Here is a 23721-nt window from a genome sequence, read left to right on the forward strand (position 1 = left end):
CCATAGGAGCAATCCTTTCTCAAATATATACTTTAGGTTAGTAGGTTTACTTATGTAAACAACAACTACTTGTATGAGCAAAGATTTCAGGATCAGACATTTATTATTATTATTATTATAGTTCTTAAGGACAAGAGCACATGCAGTTCAGAAGTCCTTCTCATCCCTACTATTTCAAACTTGTTTGGAAAACACACTGCGAGCAGCACTCTTAAGCAGACAGGAATCCAAGAGACACATCTTTTAATGCCTTTCTGAGAAATGAAATGGCTGCTTTCTTCTTAGATATGCAAACCAAATGAAGTTATTTTAACTTTTTGAGAGGATGACTGTGCCTGCTTAATATCTCAACTAAAATTTCTGCTTGGGATCAAGCTGAGTTAGGCTATTCACTTACCAGTAGGAAAACCCCACACCAGGGAAAAGTGGGGAAAAGTGTAGGAAAGAGATGAGCATTCTTCTGAAACCCAAAGCTAAGCCTTAGAGACTGGACAGTGCTTAAAAGTTAGTATTCATTTCATTTAACCTCTCTGTTTCTGAGGCTTAGCCAACAAAAATAACTGTATTAAATCTCTGTGTTCCCCTTCTCTATCCAAGGGGTGTGGTACAAGCCATTGGACTGATTTGATGCTCTCAGCCCTGATATTTGGCTGGATCCCAGAAGCACACAGCTCCTCTCAGTAGAGAGGCATATTTGAAGGTAGCAGAGTTTTTGGCAACCGTTTCGCTCTGTAGGCCCAGTGTGCCAAGTCATCCCACCAACATAAGTTAGAACAGGTTTGAGACTGCTCTGAAGGGTTCTAGGTATTACCAAAACCGGGTCACAAAACTCCCATGCCAGCTGTGACCAATGAGTCCTGTAAAAGTCATTACAGTAAAACCGCTGTGCCAGAAACACTCTCCCACTGGGCTGCTTATCCCAGGTCACAGCACAGATCTTCCTTACTTTCAATCTACGTTATGCTCTGCAACACGTGCATGTTTACACTGAAATCAAAAAAGGTCTAAGAGATGGATCTATCCGTTTCCGCTTAAGTCTTGGAAAGACAATTATCTCTCTAAAATTCAGGAAAATACAGGACTAATTATATATGACAACACTTTGTTGTGAAGCCACTGACCTCATTTTATGTAATGAACAAAAGAAGCCTGGACCTGACCAGATGACAGCAGAAATGCAAACACCGCAGCACGTACCGCAGCAGAGAAGAGCATCTGCCTCTCCCCCTCCACCAAATTCCAAAATAACAAGTAAATTGTGGTTCCTACAAGCTACAGAAACAAAATGGAAAAACCAGCTTCTGTGCCACACCACTGCACAGCAAAGTGTGGTGTGAATGGTAGAGTAATGTCTCCTTAAAAACACTTGCTTCATCTCCAAGGATACAGGTCCAGCCCAGCAGGATTTACTTAAATAGAAAATGGATGTTATTAAAGAATAGAATGGTTTTGGACTCATTTATTCATTGTGACTATTCATATACTTTAAATTAGAATCCACAGGTCTTGCCCTTGCCCCAAAGCAACTGAACAAATACTTGACATAAGTCCAAAAAGACAGGCAGGATCCTGTTGACCTCCCTACATCTCACCTTGATTGTCACATAGACACGAGCTGGACACACAGAGCTTTCTCCGTCATTAACTTCTTGTTAAAAGTTTGAAATTGTCACCATTATTCTCAATTTGGTACTGCCTGTGTAACTCACAAAGGATTAGGAAAAGGTTTTAGATGGAAATGAGGGGAATTTTTAGGAGATTGTGAAATGTGTTTTCAGCATATTTTGGCTGCTATGAAAGATTACACTACCTGCTGAGGATTTATCACTAGCATCAGAAATAAAGGAAGAGTTGAGTTTACACTTCCATCTTCTGTGCCAGTTTCTGTCACACTTCGTGGGCCGATACCATGCTAGCACCAGCGGTAATCAGCATTTATCAAAAGGCTTTCTTTTATGTTCATATGACAAGGTGCTGAATCAATACGAACAAGAGGCACATGCAGACTTTCTTTCAAGGAGGTTTACAAGCAAAGAAGGGGGTAAAAAGCCCTTAGCAGAAGACTTCCCCAATCAGCCCAATCCTCTCATCTTCCAACAGGCTGTTCTATCAAAATAGCTAATTTAGGGTCTTACCACTCAGCATATTAAACAGTTCATGGATCTGAGATTAAACCCAGGTGGACTGGCTGCCATGATCTCATGATAAATACAGGACTAAAACACCCTTTGCATCCATTTTCTAAATGTCTCCATAAAGCCACGTGGTCCTTCACACAGTAGTGTTATTCATATTAAAGAATTACCTAGAAAACTCATGAAAAATCCCATAAAACTTAGAGTTTGAGAGGGAACAGCTACAGGGCAGAATAGAAGTGCAAGCTACGTTATAAAGCAGTTTGCAAGGCTTAATACAAAATTTCTAGTATTTAGTGTCTTTCTTCTTTTTCAGGAATCACACGTTTCATCCAAAAATTCATCCCAGTATCCCCAAATAAAAATGAACACTAAATAGTCATTGGAAATAAAACTGTACAATGGTTGGCTAAAATCTGAAAACAGCAAGAATATATTTTAATGTAATTAATCATAAAGCACTTGGTAGTTATCTGGGTAAAAGGAATCACTTTTTATTCTGTAACAATAAAGTATATCTCCAAATAATAGAATCCCTCAGGATTCTTAACAGACCCAAATTGTCTTTATAATCTATTCCCTTTTATACTCTATAGTAAGACAGTAAAAATACAGCACAAGTGGCCAGTGGAACAGGAACTGCCAGACCCATTAAAAGCATTTCCAACAAAGAGTCTCTAAAAAGACATTTGCTGGAAGTAGATTATATAGCCCATTTTCCTACCTGTGCTATGAGCAGACAAATCCCCAAATGCTCATATGAATGTCAAACCGATTGAATAATCCTAAACATTTGACATAATTACATACTCCACCTTTCAAAATGGTCCTGGCACCCTTAAACGGTAACTCATGCTGTGATGCAAAATATGCAGGTAAAAGATGATTTGCCATTTGGCCTTTAATATCTGTGATATTTAACCAGGCTCTGAAGTTGACAAATTAAGAGGGAAAAGAGAATAAAATAGAATGCAGGAAGGCTGCTGCTCTGCATTGACAAACAGCTCACGTATTTGGTACCCTGTTATCTAACGATGGCATGAAAGGGAGGGAAAAACAAGTTCAGAAGGAAAATCACAAGCAAATGTTAGCCAGAGGTTGTGTTTCCTTCTACTACATGCACATGCCGTGCACAGTAAAGGATGACCCAAGTCACTACCACACTGTCACATTGATTCTTCTATTGGTCAGTCACCAACAAGTAAACACTGTGTTATCTTTAGAGGGTAACCAAGTCATTCGTACAAATCTTCCAGTAGACAAAAGGCTAATTGTCTGACTAAAAATACCTCACTGCCATACTTCTTTATGACATTCTGTGGAGAATTAAAGCAGGTCACTGTACCTGTTTGCAGAATTTTCTGTATTTTTGATGAAAGTCAACATCAAAGACTAAATTTTCACTTAATGAGTCAACATCATTTGCCTTGATGAAAATTCTTTATGATGCTGTTGGTTTTGCTGGGGCTGTACAACCTGAAAACTGATGAATAACTTGAACCCTTCTGTTCCATTGAGAAGAAATCCTTTTCCCTTTACATGTTGAACTGGCCCTCCAAAGGGATGAAAAATCCATTCCTGTAACTGACCACCAACTTCGTGGTAATGTTTTGTTCAATTTCTGATCTTTCATTCTCCAATATATTTGTGATTTAGAGCACAAGGGGTTACCTCTGGCTGAAGTATGGTTTGTGGGCAGTTAGGTAACGGTCTTTTCATTTTTTTCTATCAGTGGAGACACACTGGTCAGCAGTATTGTCCCCAGCCCAACTATTTTAGCAAAGTATTACTACCATTTTATTGCTAATAGGCATTCCATAGTAACCAGCCTGGAATTAGATTCTCAGAAAAAACACAAGCTATCTATTCCTTTTGTGTCAAGGTAATAAAAAAAAACCACACACCAAAATCCATACTGGTATTTTGTACCCTACACTCAGTGAAGCTCGACTGCCTGCAAGAACCAAACAAATCAATAAAGCCATATAATCTGAGGTCTTTTCAACATTCTCACCTTTCAAATTCATTGTGATACTGACTTATTTCGTTTTCTCCTAAGACAGCAAATTCTCTTTTGTCTCTACATTGAATTATCCCTATATACTTTATCACATCCCCAGTAATGTACCTCTAATACAGTCTCATGCTGTGTGCCAACCTGTTTCTACAGCCCTCCGAGGAACACTGCCCATTTCTCTTTGTGCCTCTAATAAATTAGGAAAACCATAATGAAATGCTATCAACGAGCATTTCCTGTGCATTGGTTCAGCTGGAAGCCAAATAACCCACAGCTGTTATCAAACACCTGATTTGGGATGCTCTTACCCACTGCGCTCAGCTATCAGCCACATGTGTAATGTGGTCCCAGCCACAGAAGTGCACACTGAGAGTGCTCTGCCACTCCGGGGTGGTTGGGGGAGCTCAGGAAAAGGCAGAGATGGGGGAAATAGGTTTGAACAGGAAAGGTGATAAGAAGAAGGGGTCTCTAGATCAATCAACATACAGAGTATTTGACAACTGGTAGCCTTTTTTGTAAATGTCTCTGTGTTCCAGAGGAACTAACTTCTAAATTAACGTTTGGGCAAAAGGAGCAAGATATATACCTGGGGAATGTATGTATTACAGTTGAATTATGGGAGGAGACCATTTTTCTTGCAAAGAGGAAGAGAGGATCCTGATCTAGCAGCGTAACTGTGCCTGGGCGACATGACACGGCCAACACTAAGCCGTCAACATCAGACACACCAGTGTGAATAAGGAGCTGCTCCACTGCTACCCAATGCCATAGGAAATCAAGGATCAGTGACTGGGTATCTCCGGAACCAGGAAGAAATTTTAGCAATTGGTTTAGAAGGAGGGAATAAAATGCTAGGTACAAAGGGTGGAGAATGGAAGAACACAAAAGGCAGTGGATCATCAGGAAGAGTCTTTGCACGGCTCTGTTTTTCAAATCTTTTAACAATTTAATCTCTAAGACTGAAAATTAAATCATTATCATTGCAATATGAGCCTGAAGGAGCCTTTCTGTATAAGCTTGTCCTTGGTGTGTAGAGGACAACCAGAACATCTCTCCAGTCATGCCGTGCTGTGAATGCCCCGTCACCCCCACTGGAGAAGCTTCCTCAGAGCAGCAACAATCTCACATCAAGGTGACATCGGGAAGGGACAGCACATTCATGCCACGGGGACTTGCATTTTAGAAGCGTTTGCAACTCAAGCTCAAGCTGATTGTAATAGGGCCATGCGCTGCAGGCAACACGCACGGTTAATATGTAAATCTCTCCCACAAACATACAGGGGCAGTGCTGGGATTCGAAGCTGGTTTTCCAGCCACAAAACCAAAGGTCTCTGAACCAGCAAAGCCAAGGCATTACTCCGCAAATAGCGTCGTCTCTAGTTTGCAAAATAACCACAAATAAAGTGTGATGGCAACATCTGCTAGAGTAATAGGTGGACGGCAGTGTTGTAAGATAATGCTGTTACTTCATGTTCCACAAACTGATTATCTATCTCAGTTGTTGCATGATAATAATTCTTTATTAAAAGATTTGTTTCCAAATTACACTTTTGAGAGCCTTACGCTGCTGAGGATGCCAAAAGGGAACTTCAAGGCCGGCTTTAGGATTTATGACTTTGTGACATGGTGGAGGTAAAGTGGATGCTCTTTTTGTTACAAATGCAGCTCGAGAACCAACTTAGGCTACAGGTATTAACACACAGCTCGTGTGCCAGATCTCACCCCTAGGAGAGCGTTAATCCAATCTGCCAACTGCTGCTGCACTCTAATACAGCTCTGCCCTGCCAAGCAATTACAAAAGCCTCCTTTTGCTCCCGAGCCACCTGTCCCTCATAGCGCTCCACTGGCACCAGCAGCACCAGCAAGCACTTGCAGTCACTGGCTTAAAGGACGACTGCTCCATTTTTAACTGGTAAATAAAATGGCAGCGACGAAACTCTCGGTAGGATTTTTGCACCAGCCCTCGCGCACTTGTTGCTGCTCAGGTTATTGGGAAGCACCTCCAATCAAGTTATTAAGGATTATGAGAGAGGGTTATGAATTTTGAGCTTGTTTTGTTGTTGATCTTGTTTTTAAATTTTTATTGGTATTCACATCACGTGGTATAAACTCCCAGGTTCCCCTCCCACTTTGCAGCAGGCGTAGTGTAAGACTGGATGGAAATTCTCCAAGCGCTGCACTTGCCTGTTTTATAGTCCTGTTCAGAAACTTGGAAATGAGAATTAAAGTATCTAGCACAGAGTTAATGTTGCGATTCTAACATACCAGACAATATATCTAAGGAAAAGAAGTAAAAGACAAACAAACAACATTATTACATAAAAAGAGTACAAAAGTAGCCTAGGGCCAAATAAAATTTTTGAAGTAGGCAACAATTATCCCAAACCTAGTAAACATAGAAAACCTTCAAATCCATGCAAACACACAAGACATACAACCATGATTCTCTTGTAATATCTGTGGTCGTGATAATATCTGCATTGGGTCAGACCCAAACTCCATCCAGTTCACTATCCTGGCTCAGACAGTAGCTCAAAGCCGATTCAGAAAAAAGGCTCGAGTTAGCTTATTTATAGTCATCCTTCCTCAAAATACTGTCCCAGGCTCTCGCAGTTTGCAGCTTGGAGCCGCTCTGTTTGCAGCTGTCTACCTTGAGGGATGTCCCTGCCATTGACCTCTCCAGTCATTCTTTACAAGCATTTACCCTTTTTGCACCTACAACCTCTTGGAGCAACACCCTCTTCCCAGACAACGGTGCCAAAAGCCTGTTTGGGGTATGATTCCTCTGACCAGTCTTTGGTGTCTGTTTTAGCCTTAGATTTACACCCCGGAGCACACTGATTATAAAGGCAGCCCAGGGTAGTTGACACAGATGGGGAGTTTACGTTGTTCACATCTACATTCACTTGACTGATGCTCACCTTCGTTGACTTTGGAGTTACAGTCTGAGGGCTGAAGGACAGCATGAGAAATCAATGCTTAATAATCAATGCTTTTAAGGAAAAATTAGGTAATGCCTTCTTTCAATGAAACATTTCTTGAGCTGAGCGGCCTGAATGGGGAAAGATTCTAAAAACCTCTTTTCTGTGAAGTTTACAATGCAAATGGTGCAGCTTTGTAGCAATTACATGAGAACCAAGCCATGAAAATGGTCTGAATGCTTAGTATATATATCTAATTAATTTATTCACTTTTAAATAATTCACTTTAGCAGCAGAAATTAGCAACTACAGAACCACAGCATATGTTCTTTCTATTAAAACTTACTCTTAGCATATAAAAATTGCTTTTTCTACTATAGTAGTTGAGAAGGTGAATACTACAAAGAAGTTAACACTGTCACTGAAATCTTTTATGATGGTCATAGGCTCAGGGCACTCCTAGAAGACTCAAAGAAAGGAATCCAAGACAAGAAAGATGAGACCTTCAAAAAGCATTAGAGAGCAGCAGTTTAAGAGCACTGAAGTGGATGTGAAAGGAGAATGAAAGTACTCAGATACAAGCCAGGGACCTTGGTCCAAAATCCTCTCTCTGTTCAGTGAAAGATTCATTTTCCAGTTCCATAAGAGATCAGAAGACTCTGAGCTGTATCTCGATGTACACGTGGATCTAATTTACTGGAGGTGACATTTCTATTTTCTGACATAAGGAAAAATAGACTGAAAACACATATGAGACAGCGGGACATTTTGTGTGTCATCCCTGTGATGCCGTGGACATCTTCCAAGGGGTAAGTGGACTGTGGTGATGATGGGCATCTCTTCAGAAATTGGGGGGAGAGCAAAAGGGACAGGAAGAAGCACAGAGCATCCCCTGTTCCTTGCCTGCTGCACAACCCTTCACAGCATCACCATCAACAGCATCGCTGTACGGGCTCTCTTCCACTCTTGCACATAAAAATCTGAGGACTCATGCTTTTAAAGACCTGACTAAAGCCCTATGATTTGTTTCCCTTTTCAAGACAGAGCTTTTTTTGAGCAGAGAACAGAAGAAAAGAGAATAGAAGATTCCATTTTCAAATCTGGGTCATTAGCTGCCCAAGGAGGAATGTTAATTATTGGTTTTAACATAGCCCTGATAAAAACAGAGTTCTGCAGGCAGCTAAAGGGATAAAAGGCACTTGTTCGGGGTAAACACAGAGCTGCACACTCCTTGGATTTAGGCATGTAACTCAGCTGAAGAGGAGAAAATTTGCATCAGAAGATTTGCATTTCTGAGTACAAGAATTTCATTGGGGTGCTCTGCATAGTAAAATCTGGTTTTCCAGAAGAGGGCACTAAATATATTTTTCTCCTATTTCAGTGATTAAAAATAAATAAATAAAATCAGAAGAATTAGATTATAAACTCCTTCAGGCTGAGACTACTTCCTATGTTTCTGCATAGACACCAGAATTAAATTCTTTCTGATTTTGCTTTCTAATGTCTTTTAAATCACTGTTGTTTTCCCATTTTGCATCCTATTCTTAATATATTTCTTTCCTTAACATTTTAAAATAACTCTCTATACTTATCACAATCCAGCACAAAATAGGATTTTTATTCTCCCTAAAAACTTAGGAAGCAAAATTATGCTAAAACCAGGAACTCACCTCTAACGTAGTTCTGAAGCCTCTGTGTGTTGCAAGGAACCTAGCTCTTTATTAAGTCCTAATTTTATTCAATAATTTTTATATAGCTACATTTATTTCATTCCTCTTAAAGCAAAGGAAGTTCCCCTGCGTTTCACTAAGATGGATTCCCATACAAGTACAAGAAAGAAAACTGCAATGATTTTACTGCTGACTGTCTATCTGATTTTGGCTATCTAGGAGACCTTGTGCAATTACCTTACCTATGTTTTATTCAAAAATAAATTGCAGGTTATTTTTAAGATGTTTTGTGAATTCTGTTAGAACATTAATCTCTACCAGGCTGTCTGTTCAAGTTAGGTCATCTACACACTCAGAAAAGGAAGTAGAATGAAAAATCTAATCTTATCCAAGCAAAGAAAAATTGGTTATTTTTCTATCAGAGTGTTTTGCCTTGGGTCTTCCCCCCCCCTCCCCTTCTCTGTTTGATGAAAATCTCATTTGCTAAAGAAAATATTTACAAAGGAAGACTGCTGATAGCTGATACCGATACATAATACACCTATGTACTCTTGCATGACAGGCTAATTATTTCTGACTTTTGATATTACTCTAGTCTTCCCTGGAACTGTGGATTTGCTTTTCAGTTTACTGATGTATATCTATGCCTGTGAATAAATGTAGGATACAGTTTGTTGGCCTCTGCTGTATGTCCAACTTACATTTGAAATATTATTTTGCACTCAGTCATGTCAGTGCAATTTGTGTTGAAGTCTCCCAGCTCAAGTCAGGAGGCTTAAAGTTTAGACCTAGCTCCATTTATCTACATTATTAGAAGAACAGCAAGAGTTTAATCCTTTGTTTTTAATAGAAAATGGTTAAAGCTCAGAGGTGGCACAGCAGCTGAAGTCAGCATACTCAGTTTTTAATGCTCTCCATTTCATGCAGTTGGTATTATGTTGCAATAATCACACTAAACAACATTCCCTGGAATGGAGACTCAGTAAGAAATTGAGATTTGGTGCAGTTTTACTGAAACCAGTGCTATAGCAGGAGCATGCCTCAGCAAAACTGGAGTGTGGGGACTGAGGACCGCAGGAAGACTGGCTGGGCAGAGCTTTGCTTCCCAGTCCCAGCTCAGGCAAACACATCATATCACGTTGTATGAATGCATCTAGGTCATCATTTCGGAAGCACAAACTTCCTGCTGAAAACATCCCGCAATAACAGGGAGCAACAGAGCTAAAAACCTGGGATCCCAATGTGGTTTTATGATTTGCTCCAGCAAAGAGCTGCAGGCCACAAGTAACCATAGGGGCTACCCATGATGAACGCAGGGTCCCCACCAGTTCCTTCACCAGTGAGATGATCCCACTGCTAGAGTACCTGCTGAAGACGAGATGCTGGGGTGAACACCCATTCCTTGCATTTAAGGGGTACAAACACATTTTCCATGGATAATAAACACAAGAAGGCTCCAGCCACCCATTTCTCTTTGCTGAGATTCAGTGCCTATCATATCCCCTTTATTAAAAATGGAAAATAAAGAAAAAGCATGCAGATTTGGCCTATGTCCTTTCACTCCACATTTTTTGTTGCTGCTTCTACCCAGAGTTACAATGACAGACCCTTAGTTTTAGGAAGCCCTAGGAACCTCTTGCCCCGCAGCCCAAAGAATTTAACTACCAAAATGTCCCTGCAGTTCGTGCAGTTGAGTACCTGACCCCACTCTAACTCCTCATTTAAGCTGGAAATTTTTCTGTAATTAAACTGAGCTGTGCCAAAGCAGAAGGATTGCTGCTAAGAGCAAAGAACCATTCAGGCTACATAAAGGAACATACTTTCTGCTGGAGCTTTGTAGGGATTTGAAATGAACCACGAGGCTCCTCCAAAACAAATAAAATAAAGAAAAGGTTTGACCTCTTTTCTTCCCTTGTGTTTGTCCAAAATTGGTCCTGAAAGTTACCAACATGAAATTAGTTTCTGTAGTTTCTGCTTCAACAGGGAGCTCTAGGATAAAGCTAGTCACTAATTATTGCTCCACCATCCTGTGTCTGTGTCCCAAAATTTCTATTCTAAACACACAATGTGACAGAAATTGGACAGAGGGATGACTGCTGAGCAGTAAGAAAAAATATTCCCACCACATGATAACATGTTTACTCAATTAAAATGGGTATCCACCCTCCCATAGCAAGAATTTTTAATTTTGTAAGCATGTGCAGCAGAAAAATATTTGGCATCGAAAGGGCTCTGCTGTGAAAGGCACAACTGAGGACACCTGAGAAGACAGTGTTTGCACAACGCTGTAATAGAGTTTTGAAAACCCATAAATCCCTCTAGATTTGTGTGGCAAACTTCCCTGTCTCTCTGTGCCACTGCAGATATCAAATATTAATTCGGCTGAACCAATTACCAATACGCACATGCGACAGAAAAACTCAGCACGTTGGTATGTCTGACACAGATTTGCTACTTCTGCCTGAACTGAGATTCATCAGTAGGAAAATCTCCCAGTTGCCTGCACTTCATTTATTAGCTGCTTTGGTTTATTTAATGCAAGGTGACCGTGAAGTGCTGGTGTCCTGGGTGAGTTGCACACCTCCAGGTCTGACAGAAAAGCAAATGGAAGTGTAGAAACCTTTTTGAATCAACCTTCTCGGATGCCTTTGAAAATCCTCTTTTGTCTATCTTGTTGCTGTTCAGCCTGCATTGAAAACAGCAGATTAGGGAATTTATTCAAGGTGGTTTTGAGATTAGAAAAGATAGGCAGTCTTTCACAAAGGGTATTTTAAGTAGACCAGGTTCATAATTAAAAAACCCCACAACACTCTCCTTTTAAAATAAATGATTGCCTCTAAATTTTGTCAAACAATAGCTGCTGCCTCAGCTTGAAATCCAAAGTAAACTATCACCCAGAAAATTAACCTCCCCTCTATTCTCAGTACTTGCTTGTTAATACAATACTTCTGGACACACAAGCCTTAGCTTTTGTTATGTAAATGTAGCTGGAGCGCTTCTGTTCTTGTCACTACAAATAAGATAAAAAGCACATTATTAAACAAGGATATTTACTCTACTGATCTTGGCTGTTGAAATAATATGACTCAAAACAGGGTGCAAGAATATGTGAGAAGGAGAAAAAAAGCGGCCCCCACTTTCAGCCCTGGAGCTCCAGAATCATCTCTCTAAAACCCCACACAGGCATGCTCATAAAAATGGTGCAATCTTCAGAAGTTGTGAGCATTTCACTGAAATATTACATATTAGCTGAACGGTATTAGTAATATTTGTTCTATGGGAAACAACTGAAGATGATGTTTTCATGAAGAAGACCCAAGATTTAGCAAATCATCAGATTTGATGAGTGGCTGGTCTATGTGGTTCCACTAATTCATTAATAACTTGACTTCTGCTCATTACAGAAGCACTGAACAACTACAGTCCTCTGGTGAATCAAGAAAAGAGAAAATATTTTGCTTGAAGATACACACATGCACAGATGTAATAACAGAAAAAACACTTTAACTGCTATAACCTTCACATTATTAGGACTGATTTTTTTTCTTATTTTTATGTAGGAAGTGATACTACAGTTATTTATCCTAAAAACAGGTAACTAATTCTCATAAGTAAACAAAGCTACAGTGCTTTAGGCTTGGCAATGTTGGGAAAATAGTTTTAGCCACTAGCTTTTGAGAATAGTCAACATGGCCCTTATATTGTGCAGCTTTACAATGGAGAAGGAGTTTATGAGCAACAAAGATTCAAAACTGCATTCATATGAAAAAAAGGATATAAAAACTACAAACATAAGCTTTTTCCTTCAAAGCGTTCCACTCAAAAATTCTACTGGTTTACAACAAACACCAAAAAATTGAACAAATCACTAAACCAGGTAGCATTATTTTATGGTAGAAATGTTCTAACTGTGCTCACTTTACATAGTGTAATCACTGTACATTTTCATTGTTCCTGAAAACGACATTGGCTGGGAATGAAAAAAGTAAATTTGAAATATAGTTATTGCCAGAGAAGGAAAACAGGTTTATGCAAACCTATTTCTAGCACTGGTAAATCCATTTCAATTAAGTAATTTATACCATAGCTACAATATTAGCAGTATTACTGATGATAGTTATGACAGTGTCTAATTTTCAGAGGCATATTTATCACAATAATAGTTTCCACCTAACTCAAAAAGAAGTTGTGAGAATTCGTTAATATTTATACCCATTAGTGTTCTGGAGATAACAAGTGTTATATTAATTTCTACATGACTAATTAAAGCAGTACAAAGTTGTAATTGAAGCCATAAGCACAAAACCTGTTCACTCCACATAGCAAACAGACTTGGACAAATAGTTAAAAAATAGCAACAACAGTAATAATAACAACATGATGCTTTCTATAAATAAAGCTTTTTTACTTCATTCATGCTCTAAATACAAAGTCCGGGGTTTGGACTGGGTCTTTCTGAGGTCTCTTTGGTCCCACCACTCCTGTGAGACCTATGGCAACAGGCAGACAGAAAAGAAATACTAAACTCACCACATGAACTATTAAAAAAAAAAAAAATAGTTGGGCCTGTTCTAATTACAATGATGATTAATTCTTTGCAGCTTTCAGCATTATAAAAATGCATTCCTTTAACTGCAAAATAGGTAATAGCGTCTGTTGTATCAGCTATAAAAGTCTCTAAGCCCTAATTGTTGTTCAGAAGACTTAGCAGTTTGGTCCGTATTAATCAGCCAGGATTTCCTGTGTGTAATTGCTCTTAACTAGCTCAAACACAGTAATGGACTGGTAAATTGGAAATGAAGAACAAATAGCTTTAAGAAGAATCTCGGCCACTTTATTTCCTCTCTTGCATTACAATGACAGCTATTTATAATAAAGGCAATTAAATATTCTCTATTTAATGTCTCACCATGTCACTCAAGAAAATCATGTTTCTTCTCATTTACTTTCCTCTATTTCCTTTATCACCATTCCACAAACTCCACTGGTTAACTCTGACTACCACGGAAAGCTACACAAGCCCCTGGGGTTTGCTTACTCGTCCTTATTCTTACCCCATCCCTCTCTCCGTCGCAGAAACGCTACAGAATTTAAGAGGTTCTTTGTCACTTGGCTCTTTAGGAAATCCCTTTTGGAGGCCACGGAGACCCACAAATGTGATTGTAGCCCAAACACCACAGAGACCTGTGTCGTCCCCCCCCCGGGAGGTGTGCAGGAGCGCGGAGCTTGACCAGTAATGCTGGTGGAGCCATGTGCTGGGCAAGAGCGGCTTTGACCTGACGGCACCAGAGACAGCCTTCACCCTCTGCTCCCTTTCTGCTGAGATGCTGTGGCTAAACCCCGATTTGCCTATGTGGTTTGGGGTTACTGAACTCTCTAGCCCCGGCCCCACACGCTTGTTGTGGTGGAGGCTGATTGGAAATCAAAGTTTCTCTATGGGTGTATTTATTCCCCAACGCTTTCTGAAAACTTCACCCTGTGGTTTCAGCCTCAGGTTGGACCTTGCTCTAGTGTAAAGAAACAGAAAACAAACAAACAACAGAAAAATCACAAGAGTATTTTAAAGACAAAGAAGCCTGGCGCCTTCCCTATGACCTTTCCAGAAAAAGAACAAATCTGCTGTGTTCAAGGTTAGAAAAGCTCCCTATTAGCACAAGGCTTACCCAGAATATTGCTGCCTGAAAGATTAAACTTCTGTAAATATAAGCACTGCAAAAAAGCATTTAGAATGGAACCTGACAGCCCGACCAGCCACAATGTAGCCACGCCAGTCTCACAACTGCCTGCCAAGCTTCCTGGGAGAAATATATTTTAAGGAACATACTTTAATTCATCATCCTCTAAGAAGATGAAGTGATACAACAGGAAAACGCACATTAGTTGCCTCAATAACTTTGCAAAATAGGTGTCTGCCAGTTCAGGGCCGTGTTATTCCAATGTGGGTGTCAGTGCCGTTACCCAGACCAACACTGAGCGGAGATGCTTCTGTGCAAATAAATAGAAAAACCTTAGAAGAAAGCTACTACTGGCAGGAAATGACTTTGTAGTATTTTTCTTAAAAATATTTCACTTCATTGGAGTGACACACTATGCTTTTCTAGTTTCATGTTTATTCCTAGCTGGTATTAAAAATAGAGGCTGAATCCATTCATATTAGAATTCAGATAAATTATTAATTCATATTATGTATATTAAGATAGTACACATATATGTAAATGCAGCACAACTGTATTGTGTAAAAAAATGACAAAAACATCTATACTCACAAACAATTAAAAGGCAGCACAGCACATTTTCAAATGGCAAAAAAAATAAAGCAACACTTTCTGACACCTATAAAATAAGCACACAATAATTTCAAGAAGGTTTTTTTTTTAAAGTATTTGTAGAATTGAACTTTAAACAAATGTCCTTTGTCAATACATTTCCTGAAATTTCCTTTTGACTTTGCAACAAGGACAACTGCCCAAGGCTTTGCTAATCAATTTCTTGTGTTGCAGAAAACAGCGTAATTTGAATTTTGTCCAAGAATACAGTTTGAAATGCAGAAAATGCGAAAAGCTAACTAACATGCAATTATTTGTAGCCACAGTCTGCATACCAAGTGAGAAGAAAGCTGAATAAGTAATTTAACAGTTATTGCAACTTCAATACACAAAGAGCCACCCATCGTGGCTTAAAGATGCAATATTCAAGAATGAATTTTACTACCTCTCTATTAGTATGCTGCTTCTTCAAAAAAAAATATCTTTGTATCCTTCATAAGCATGGATCTTAAAGGAAAAAGGAGGGTTTTTTTGTTTTGTTTTGTTTTGTTTTGTTTCAGAAGACTATTTCAGGAACTCTTGCTATCATAAACTCATATGAATACTTGAACAATTTGCAATGCTCTCTTACACTGAATATATTTCACATCCTAAAATCTTCCCAAACGTCATGTTTCCAGCTTGCCACTTTGGGTTTTCCTTTCTGGAAGAAGATGTGGTGTGGGGAAGGGAGCACCTGCCTGTGTGCTGCTCTCTCTTCTCCAGCCAGGCATCTTAAAGCACCACAAACTCAGTGTTTTGCCTGTACCTCAAACCCACAGATCTGCAAGCACTGAAATGTAGAGAGGAGGATGCCAGGGACACGCATCCAGCCCATCCCTTTCCATCCCCATCCTCCTCCTCCATTGCCTCCATCAAGCATTCCTCTGCAGGCTGAACACAAAGTCTGGGCTGCAAAAGCCCCCATAACTTTGTTTCTTCCAGATCTTCCGAGTGTGCAGTCCTTTCGATGGATAAAGGTTGGGAATAAAAAGTGAATTTCCCACTACTGCTTTTTAAGAATGACATTTTTTTGTCTCATTATAATTTTTGTCGTTACAGACATTTTTCTCTCGTTCTCAGAGGAACTGAAGAAGCCCTCTCTCCTCAGGGCTCTTCCAGCTTGCACAATGCATCTGAGCAGTGTTGGCGCACAGCTTCCACAGCCAAAGGCCAATCATCTCCATTAAAAAAAGTGAATTTTACAAAACACCTCTGGCACACAAGGCAGGGGGGGCTTTTATGCAAAGGCTTTGCTTGCTCAGTGGCCGTTAGGCTGTCTTCCCCATATTTAGATTTAACTTAACACTTCCACATCCATCTCTGTCCAGAACTCTGCTAAGCTTCAGATAAGTGAAGTTGCACCAGCAATGACTTTCCAGCAAAAAAGTCTTTAGGAATTACCCCTAAAGTTTCTCATACAGTTTTATGTGAACCCTTTCGAACACCAGGCATGGTTGTCCTGACTTTTATACCACTGTGAGTCAGGAATAACTCCAAAGATGACAGCAGAGAAATCAGATGAGCAACAGAGCCACAACCTCTGCTACCTAAAGGACCAACAAATTTCCTTTGGTTAGCAGCTGAAACTAGATTTATTTTATGGAAGAAGAATTACAATTGCTGGTGAATGAATTATTTTTGTTTTGAGGAATTGGTGCAATTCTAGATTATGGAAACAAAATGTATAGAGATTTATAGTTTATCCAAGTAATACAGCATAGCTATCATTCAAACTTTCAGGTCTTATACCAGCAGAATTTAAAAAGAAAATAAATATTATTCATGCCGAAGAACTGCTTCCCATGTGTTTGATCCTTTAGTCATCATTTAAAAACAACTCATTACACTTTTCTTTTCTGAAGTTTGGTAGAAAATTCGCCGTAATCTAAAACTTAGTAGTAACCCAGTGGTGATTTCTTACAAATGATTTATACCTAACCCTCTGAAGAAAAGGATTTATAATGAAAGTGATAGCTCAACCCTAACTGCAGCACTGGGAACAGTGACACCATAATTAACGTATTATTTCAGTTGTGGGAGACACTGACAGTTGCTTTTTGTTCTGGGGAAGAAATTTATAGTGTGACTGAAAAAGGCACCATGGAAAAAAATTTCACAGAAGAGGAATAGAAATCCTTGTAGCAAAGACATGTCCTTACAATCCCGCTCCCAAAGACTATAAAATCCTGGCAATGACAGTGTTTCCTCTACGGTGTAATTTATACCTTTCTCCTCTACTAGATGGCAGTATGACATGCTTGCAGAATAGCTAAATGAGAGGTTTGCTTTCTTTGTTTCATAGGAAGCAATTAATTTAAAATATCATCTTACTGGCATAGAAGTGAGAAAAATAAAATAAAAAAAAAAGCCTGTGTATTTTGAAATCAACTCTATTTACTTACTGGTTCAACATTAAAAGCAAAAAGTGCATATTCCCGGTCAGGTGATACTTCATATCGAATAGCCTTTAAGGAGACCTAGAAAATAAATCAAACATTGAAATAAATATTTTTCAGTTTTAAAGCCAATGACATCTAGAACTAATTGTTATGACCAACTTTCTAATGATGAAGAATACTGCCAGACTAAGGGTCTTGAAAAATAATACATCACATCTCTTGTCAAATCCCAGAAATGTTATGTGGGCATTTATATGTTCCTATAAGAGAAAGGATAACCGCATTGTGACTCAGAGCAGGTGGCTATCTCAAAAAATCACAGTTTTCCTTAAAAACTTACTGCACTGTGGGTGATGGGGCAGCTGTGGGCAGCAAGTAGTAGAAAACTTCAATTAGTGTGAATTTATTAATTCCCTCTCATTCCCTGCAGTCACTGGCCAAAGTGCAGGAGATAACAAGCAGTAAATACCTGCTGGAGCAAATTAATATAAAGAGACACCACTACCTCTCCCAATTAAGACAACACTGAGAACTATCCCATTTTCCTCTGTTACAAAAGTCTTTGGGATGCTTTAGTGATACAGCTTTCCAGGTGCACCCTGACCTGGGTTCTGCAAAAAGCCGCTCTGTAAGTCTTACTAACAAGAAGAGATGCCAAAATATCTCAGACTTGTCAGGAATTACCTTTTCCCTGCTCCACTTATTTGTATAGTGCAGACACTTCTCCTTTCCAGTGTGTTTCAATATAACACATTTCTGGCACTGATCGCACCAAGGTCAAAGAGAGGTGCCACTAACACGCCACTCATCCACGCCTTTTAACTCTCACCCTCTCACCTAACAAATTAGATGCAGGTCCTTGAGAGATTCCCATGGAGCAAAATGGAAGGGGGAATTTGGGTTGCAGGGAAATGCACAGCATCCCACTGGGAGAGCCTTCCCCAAGGGCAGCGAGGCTGGAGGCATTGCGTGGGGAAACCCAGGGACAGCCAAAGGCAGAAGGGACTGATCATAGAATAGTTTGGGTTGGAAGGGACCTTTAAAGGTCATCTAGTCCACCCGTCCTGCAACGAGCAGGGACATCTTCAACTACATCAGGTTGCTCAGAGCCCCGTCCAACCTGACCTGGAATGTTTCCAGGGATGGGGCAGCTACAACCTCTCTGGGCAACCTGATGGGCTGATGGACCAGCGTGGATCAGGATGGCGGGTAACAGGGGAGCGTGAGAGCCAGCAGTGTCAGCACGAAGACAGATTTTCTTTACTGTTATATTAATAAGACGGAGAAAGGCAAACATGCCAAGGTAGCAAAAGTTTTTCTGACCCAGGGCTGGGAACAAAGAGGACAAAGACAGTGTGCCTGGATGAGGGGTAATGGCAGCTCCTGTATTGGGAGTTTTTGGATTAATGTTCTGCAGATTTATTTACTGAGAGGGCAGAGGAGCAAGGTTAGAACAGGCAGTAGGGAGGCCATGGCATGAAAAAGTAGGACTATCTTGTAACACTATGCTTTTCTTACAAATGGCAAAAATTAAAACCCAGGGGAATAAACAGAAGCCAAATGGAAGCAGTTTGATTTCAACAGACCTTGACATTAAAGAAAGCCAGCCCATTCCTTTACCTTTAGCAGAATTGTAAAGAAAGAGGTTACGCTCTGGTAAAAGAGGATTGCTTATGTGATGTAGCTGAAGGTTAAATGGCAGCATGTGCAGTTTAAGGTTGGGTCCTGCAATAACAATTCAGTGATAAATTCTTTGTCTCATTAAAAAAGAATTAATACTGTACTTGAGCTTTGTATGAGTCATACACTCATACTGCAAAATAAAACCAACCTGGAATGTGTTTTTATAGTTTTCTTGTAGATTTACTTTTAGCTTTTAAGTTTCTAAAGCTGTTTTCTGCAGATCTTAGGTGATTAAGTCTCTGTGAGCCATCCTCTCCTTTTGTAGTTTTGCAATGATACAGTACATCAAAAACATCTCAAGTTAATCAAAACATTAGGAAGGTACTGCATAAGTGACAATTTTACCAGGACAATGTGATTCATATCTCATTGTTGGAGCAAACATGAGTGCATTTTACTTCAGAAATCAACTTCTGACAGCAAATATTGAAAACACTCTAACATTTAGTGTACTAACTTTTGTCACAATGTTGGCTTCATCTACTACAAAAAACAGTGCTACAAAACACTTTCATCATTATAAATAATACTCTGTATCAGCTGTGAAATTATTTTCTTTTCATTTATTTTAATAGCCACCTACTAACTTCTTTTCCCAATAATTTCTTAGGGTTTCTCTCATATGCAACTCCACTTCCATTCATCAACACTATTCATTAACAACACTGAAATTACATTTCAACCATTAGGCAACAAAAATCAGCAAATCCACAAATTAAAAAATAAGTATATGCATGGAGAAATGTGGAAAATGCTACCAACAGACAGTAAATTACATCAATTGTCTTTTCTATTAAGCATGCAAAGACGAGAATTATGCATCTTTCAATTATATATGATATGCAAGACTAGCTTCAAATATCTATATGATGCCTTCCTGTAGTATGAAAGAAACTGAGCTTGCAGAATAATAAGAAAAGCTGGAGTTCAATTTCACATTATCAGTCATTGTGTAGCCCATAGTATTACCAGTGTATTGCTTCTCCTTGAGAATACACAAAGTTGAAACCCAAGTCATTTTCTGCTTTATTGATCCAACTGCAAAAGAACTGTGAAATTCTGCTACTCATTATAGAAAATACTTACAATTTTTTTGTTTTCTATTAATATTGTTGAATTGTTAGTTTCGACATTCCTCAGAATCACTGTGCCATTCTGGTTTCTATAAATGAATTCATTATCTGCAAGGAGGAAAAGAAAAGAACATTAAGGAAACCTGAAATTGTCTGTTTGTGTAGAACCTAATTATGGACTTGAACCAAAAGTACTGCTGGCAACTTCCTTCTAAAGAACACAGATTATTTTTTGTTAACGCAGCCATTGCTGTGATGTTAAAGTGGCTTCCAGGACAGTCATTAAACAACATGGTTAGTGTTTGCCACATGTTTATTCTGCCACACTTTCCCAGAGCTGAAGGAAGAGGGTGACCTGTTTTGAATGTACATACACAGCTTGCTATATTGTTAGTATAGAAAAGAACAAGGTCAAAAACCATTCTTTATGCTTAAAGGTTTCCAGGATCCTCAGTCTCTGTAGGACTTTAATAAGCCAGATGCCTAGAAAGTCTCTGACAGCTAAAGGCAAATCACCTTCTAACAAACCAGATTCTGGAACCTAATATTGTACAGATCTTCCAACTCAGCCATTTGTCCTGCAAACTCACACCAGAAGGACATGCATGCAAAGAAATCGGTATTTTCACATGGAACAGGACAAATCAGTTTGTCCCTGTTGCACTTTGGGACTGTTCCAGCACTCAGGACATCTGGACAAGGACAAGAATCCCCTCTGGTAGCTGCTGCACAGGCAGGAGATAGTCTCCAGCTCTCAAAGCTCAAAACCTACTTGACAGAAAGGCTGGGGTAGACATGTGAAAGAAACTCCAAATGAGGGTTGGGTGGCAGGTCAAAAGTTCAGGATGAAAAAACATTACAACAATAAAGGGTTGTCATCTTGTCAGATGTCATAACCTGAAGTTCAAGTCTGATCAGTGCTTACATGCACTGCCTCACAGATAAAACATAAAACGTTAAGTCCCAAGCGCACTGCCATTAAAAGATTCAGCAGCTTTTCTTGACACGGGAGTAGGGTTAATGAGTTTTAGCAACCTGGCTAAACTAAGATTGAGAACTGATGGATCCTTCCAAACTTCTGCCTCCAGGTTCCGTTAGGGAAAAAATTCCCCATTGCCTACCCTCACTGTGGCCACCCCAGGGTGGCTACCATGGTGCATCCCACAAGTGTTAGGGCCACACGAATGGTTAAAAATTACCCATGGGTTGTCCTGGCATGAGTCAAAGGTGAGTTTAAATCCTACAGGGTCCGTACAAGCACATTGTAACCACAGACAGGTGCGCGGTGCCTGGCTCCCCGTAACCTGCTGAAGACAACGCTGGACCCAGAGACCCAGTTCTTTCAAAACTTTGGTGTACAGACCCAGCATACTCCTTCCTTATCCATGTCTCAGTCTTTTATTTCTAAGGTAGTGATGACAATCCTCATCACAGTCATTAACCATCTTTGTAAAAGTGGAAGTGCAGGTGAAAAGCTTCCACACTCTACTTATTATGATCAATAAAAACAGTCATCTCCTACATATCACAGTTTTATATGTAAGCGTAGGAAGAAAAAATCTTTTCTGAGATTGAGATGAATCAGATTCTGTGAGGCCAAACTGTTGCTGCAATATGGATGATCGTCTCCAGACAACAAGATGTTAGAGACTTAAGATTCTCAGTGTCCAAATCACAGCAGCAGCCCTTCAGACTCATAGGCAAACTTCTCAAAGCATCTCTTTCTTTTAATTATGGAATAAATTTTATCAGCACCTTCAATCCTGAATAAAAAAATGCAGGATCTGAATTAGATTAAGACTTGCATTTGAGAGCAGAATAGTGAAGAGAGTTTCTGTTTGGATTTGACAGTATTAAAAGTTTGTCATTAGTTCTGGAGTGTTGTCCAACGGCACGGCATTTTCATAAGCATGCCTGATTATATTCAGGACTTTGAAATATTGCTTCATAGAATTTATGACTGAACAAACTAAGATTCTTAAACCTGGGAAAGAACTGACTGAACAGAACTAGGACAGAAGTCAAAAAAGTCATAAGCAGCATGGAAAAGATAAATAATGAATGCTCGTTCCCTGCATTTTCCGAAATAAATATTGGGAAGCACTAAAAGACACCAGCCAGTGACAGGTTCAATACAAATAAAAGAGATTATTTCTTCATGCAGAAGGCAAACAAGCTGTGGAAGTTACAGACTCAGACTAGAGGGGGTGCCAGGACTGCATGTGGGTCCAAACAAGAATTAGAAAAATGGAAGAAAAATCCACCAAAGATTGTGGTCTTGAGGGGAGACACTTTCCATTAAGCCCTTGAACCTGTGATTGCAAGGGACTAGAAGCATATCCTGAATTACCATCTTGAGAAATTCACCTGCTTTTTAAAATCTTCCCTAAGCATTTGCTCTTGTCCGGGGCCAGACACCAGAAGAGATGATCTCTGGGGTCTGATCCAGCACTGACTTATTTACAACTTTAACTTCTAGCCTCTGTGTCCAGATCCTTAAGAAATGCCTTTATGCCAACAATTTGGGAAGTGATACGATAAAAGGTATCAATGCTTCCTACATACCATGCCTTTACATGCTTAGGCCATTAAGCATGGGTGAAGCATCATTTGTTATATGAGGAAAATATACAGTCCAAATTCTTATTTTCAGGTATTCTAGAAATAACAGGAATAACTAAACTGAGAGACAGAATATTACCTAATTATCAGAAATTTTGAAAAAGATTACTGCTTTAATAATCACCCTATGTCAACAACACGGAATGTTTTCCAATTACATACTAAGTTCTAGACAGAAAAATCACATTTTAAATATGGCCACCAAAGCATTTGGATAATTGTAAGCCTCTCAGGATATTTCCTAATTACAGGAAAAACTAGCAATGAAACTCAGCTCAAAGTTCAGTGCACAAGTAAAGTAGCTTATTAATCTAATGAGTCTGTGAGGCTGTTAATATTTGGTAGCTGTTTCTTGAGCATTGCGTGAACGCGTGGAAGTTACATTACTGCCCGTAATGACATTGCTACTAAACTTTTATTGCTCCCCATGCTCCAAAAAAACATAACATTTTAACAAACTGTGAAACTTCAAGATGATTACATAGAAGTTGCTCCAGAGTTGGAAGCAGGAGATGAAAGACTTTCCCATTATTTGTTAAAGTGTAACAAGTTTAAAATCAGGTGCTAATCTGCTGCATGTACTTCTGGTATGAATAAGGAAGAATAAATGAAGCAGCGCTGATTTGTTAGGGCTGTAAATCTTGCTATTATATTCAATACAAGCCATCAACACAGCATCTGAATTAATGAACAGAAAATTGGTCTGCTTAAGAGAAGAACAAATTGATCTGCATTATATTCCAAGCAAAACACTGTGAGGTTTAGCTGGTCTGTAAGTCGTATTATCTTAGTCCTCAAAAGAATCAATGAATAATATTCCTGGACTTCTGTTTTGAAGTGTGTGATTAGTTCCAGTGCAAGAGCATTTATTTAAATGGGACATGCCTCAATCA

The 23721-nt window shown here is 39.3% G+C and overlaps 1 protein-coding gene across 5 annotated transcripts in view; it reads right to left on the reverse strand.

Moving 5' to 3' along the window:
* The window catches only part of DPP6 (dipeptidyl peptidase like 6), a 575225-nt gene that overhangs the window by 127103 nt on the left and 424401 nt on the right, over window positions 1–23721 (reverse strand). For all 5 annotated transcript variants that reach the window (XM_069778210.1, XM_069778212.1, XM_069778209.1 and 2 more), the window contains exons 4-5: window positions 20220–20314; window positions 17454–17528 (exon numbers count right to left, since the gene is read on the reverse strand). In XM_069778210.1, the coding sequence (XP_069634311.1) occupies window positions 17454–17528; window positions 20220–20314 (170 nt within the window). The remainder of the gene's footprint in view (window positions 1–17453; window positions 17529–20219; window positions 20315–23721) is intronic.

The sequence above is a fragment of the Haliaeetus albicilla genome, chromosome 2, assembly GCF_947461875.1.
Source record: "Haliaeetus albicilla chromosome 2, bHalAlb1.1, whole genome shotgun sequence".
Taxonomy (NCBI): domain Eukaryota; kingdom Metazoa; phylum Chordata; class Aves; order Accipitriformes; family Accipitridae; genus Haliaeetus; species Haliaeetus albicilla.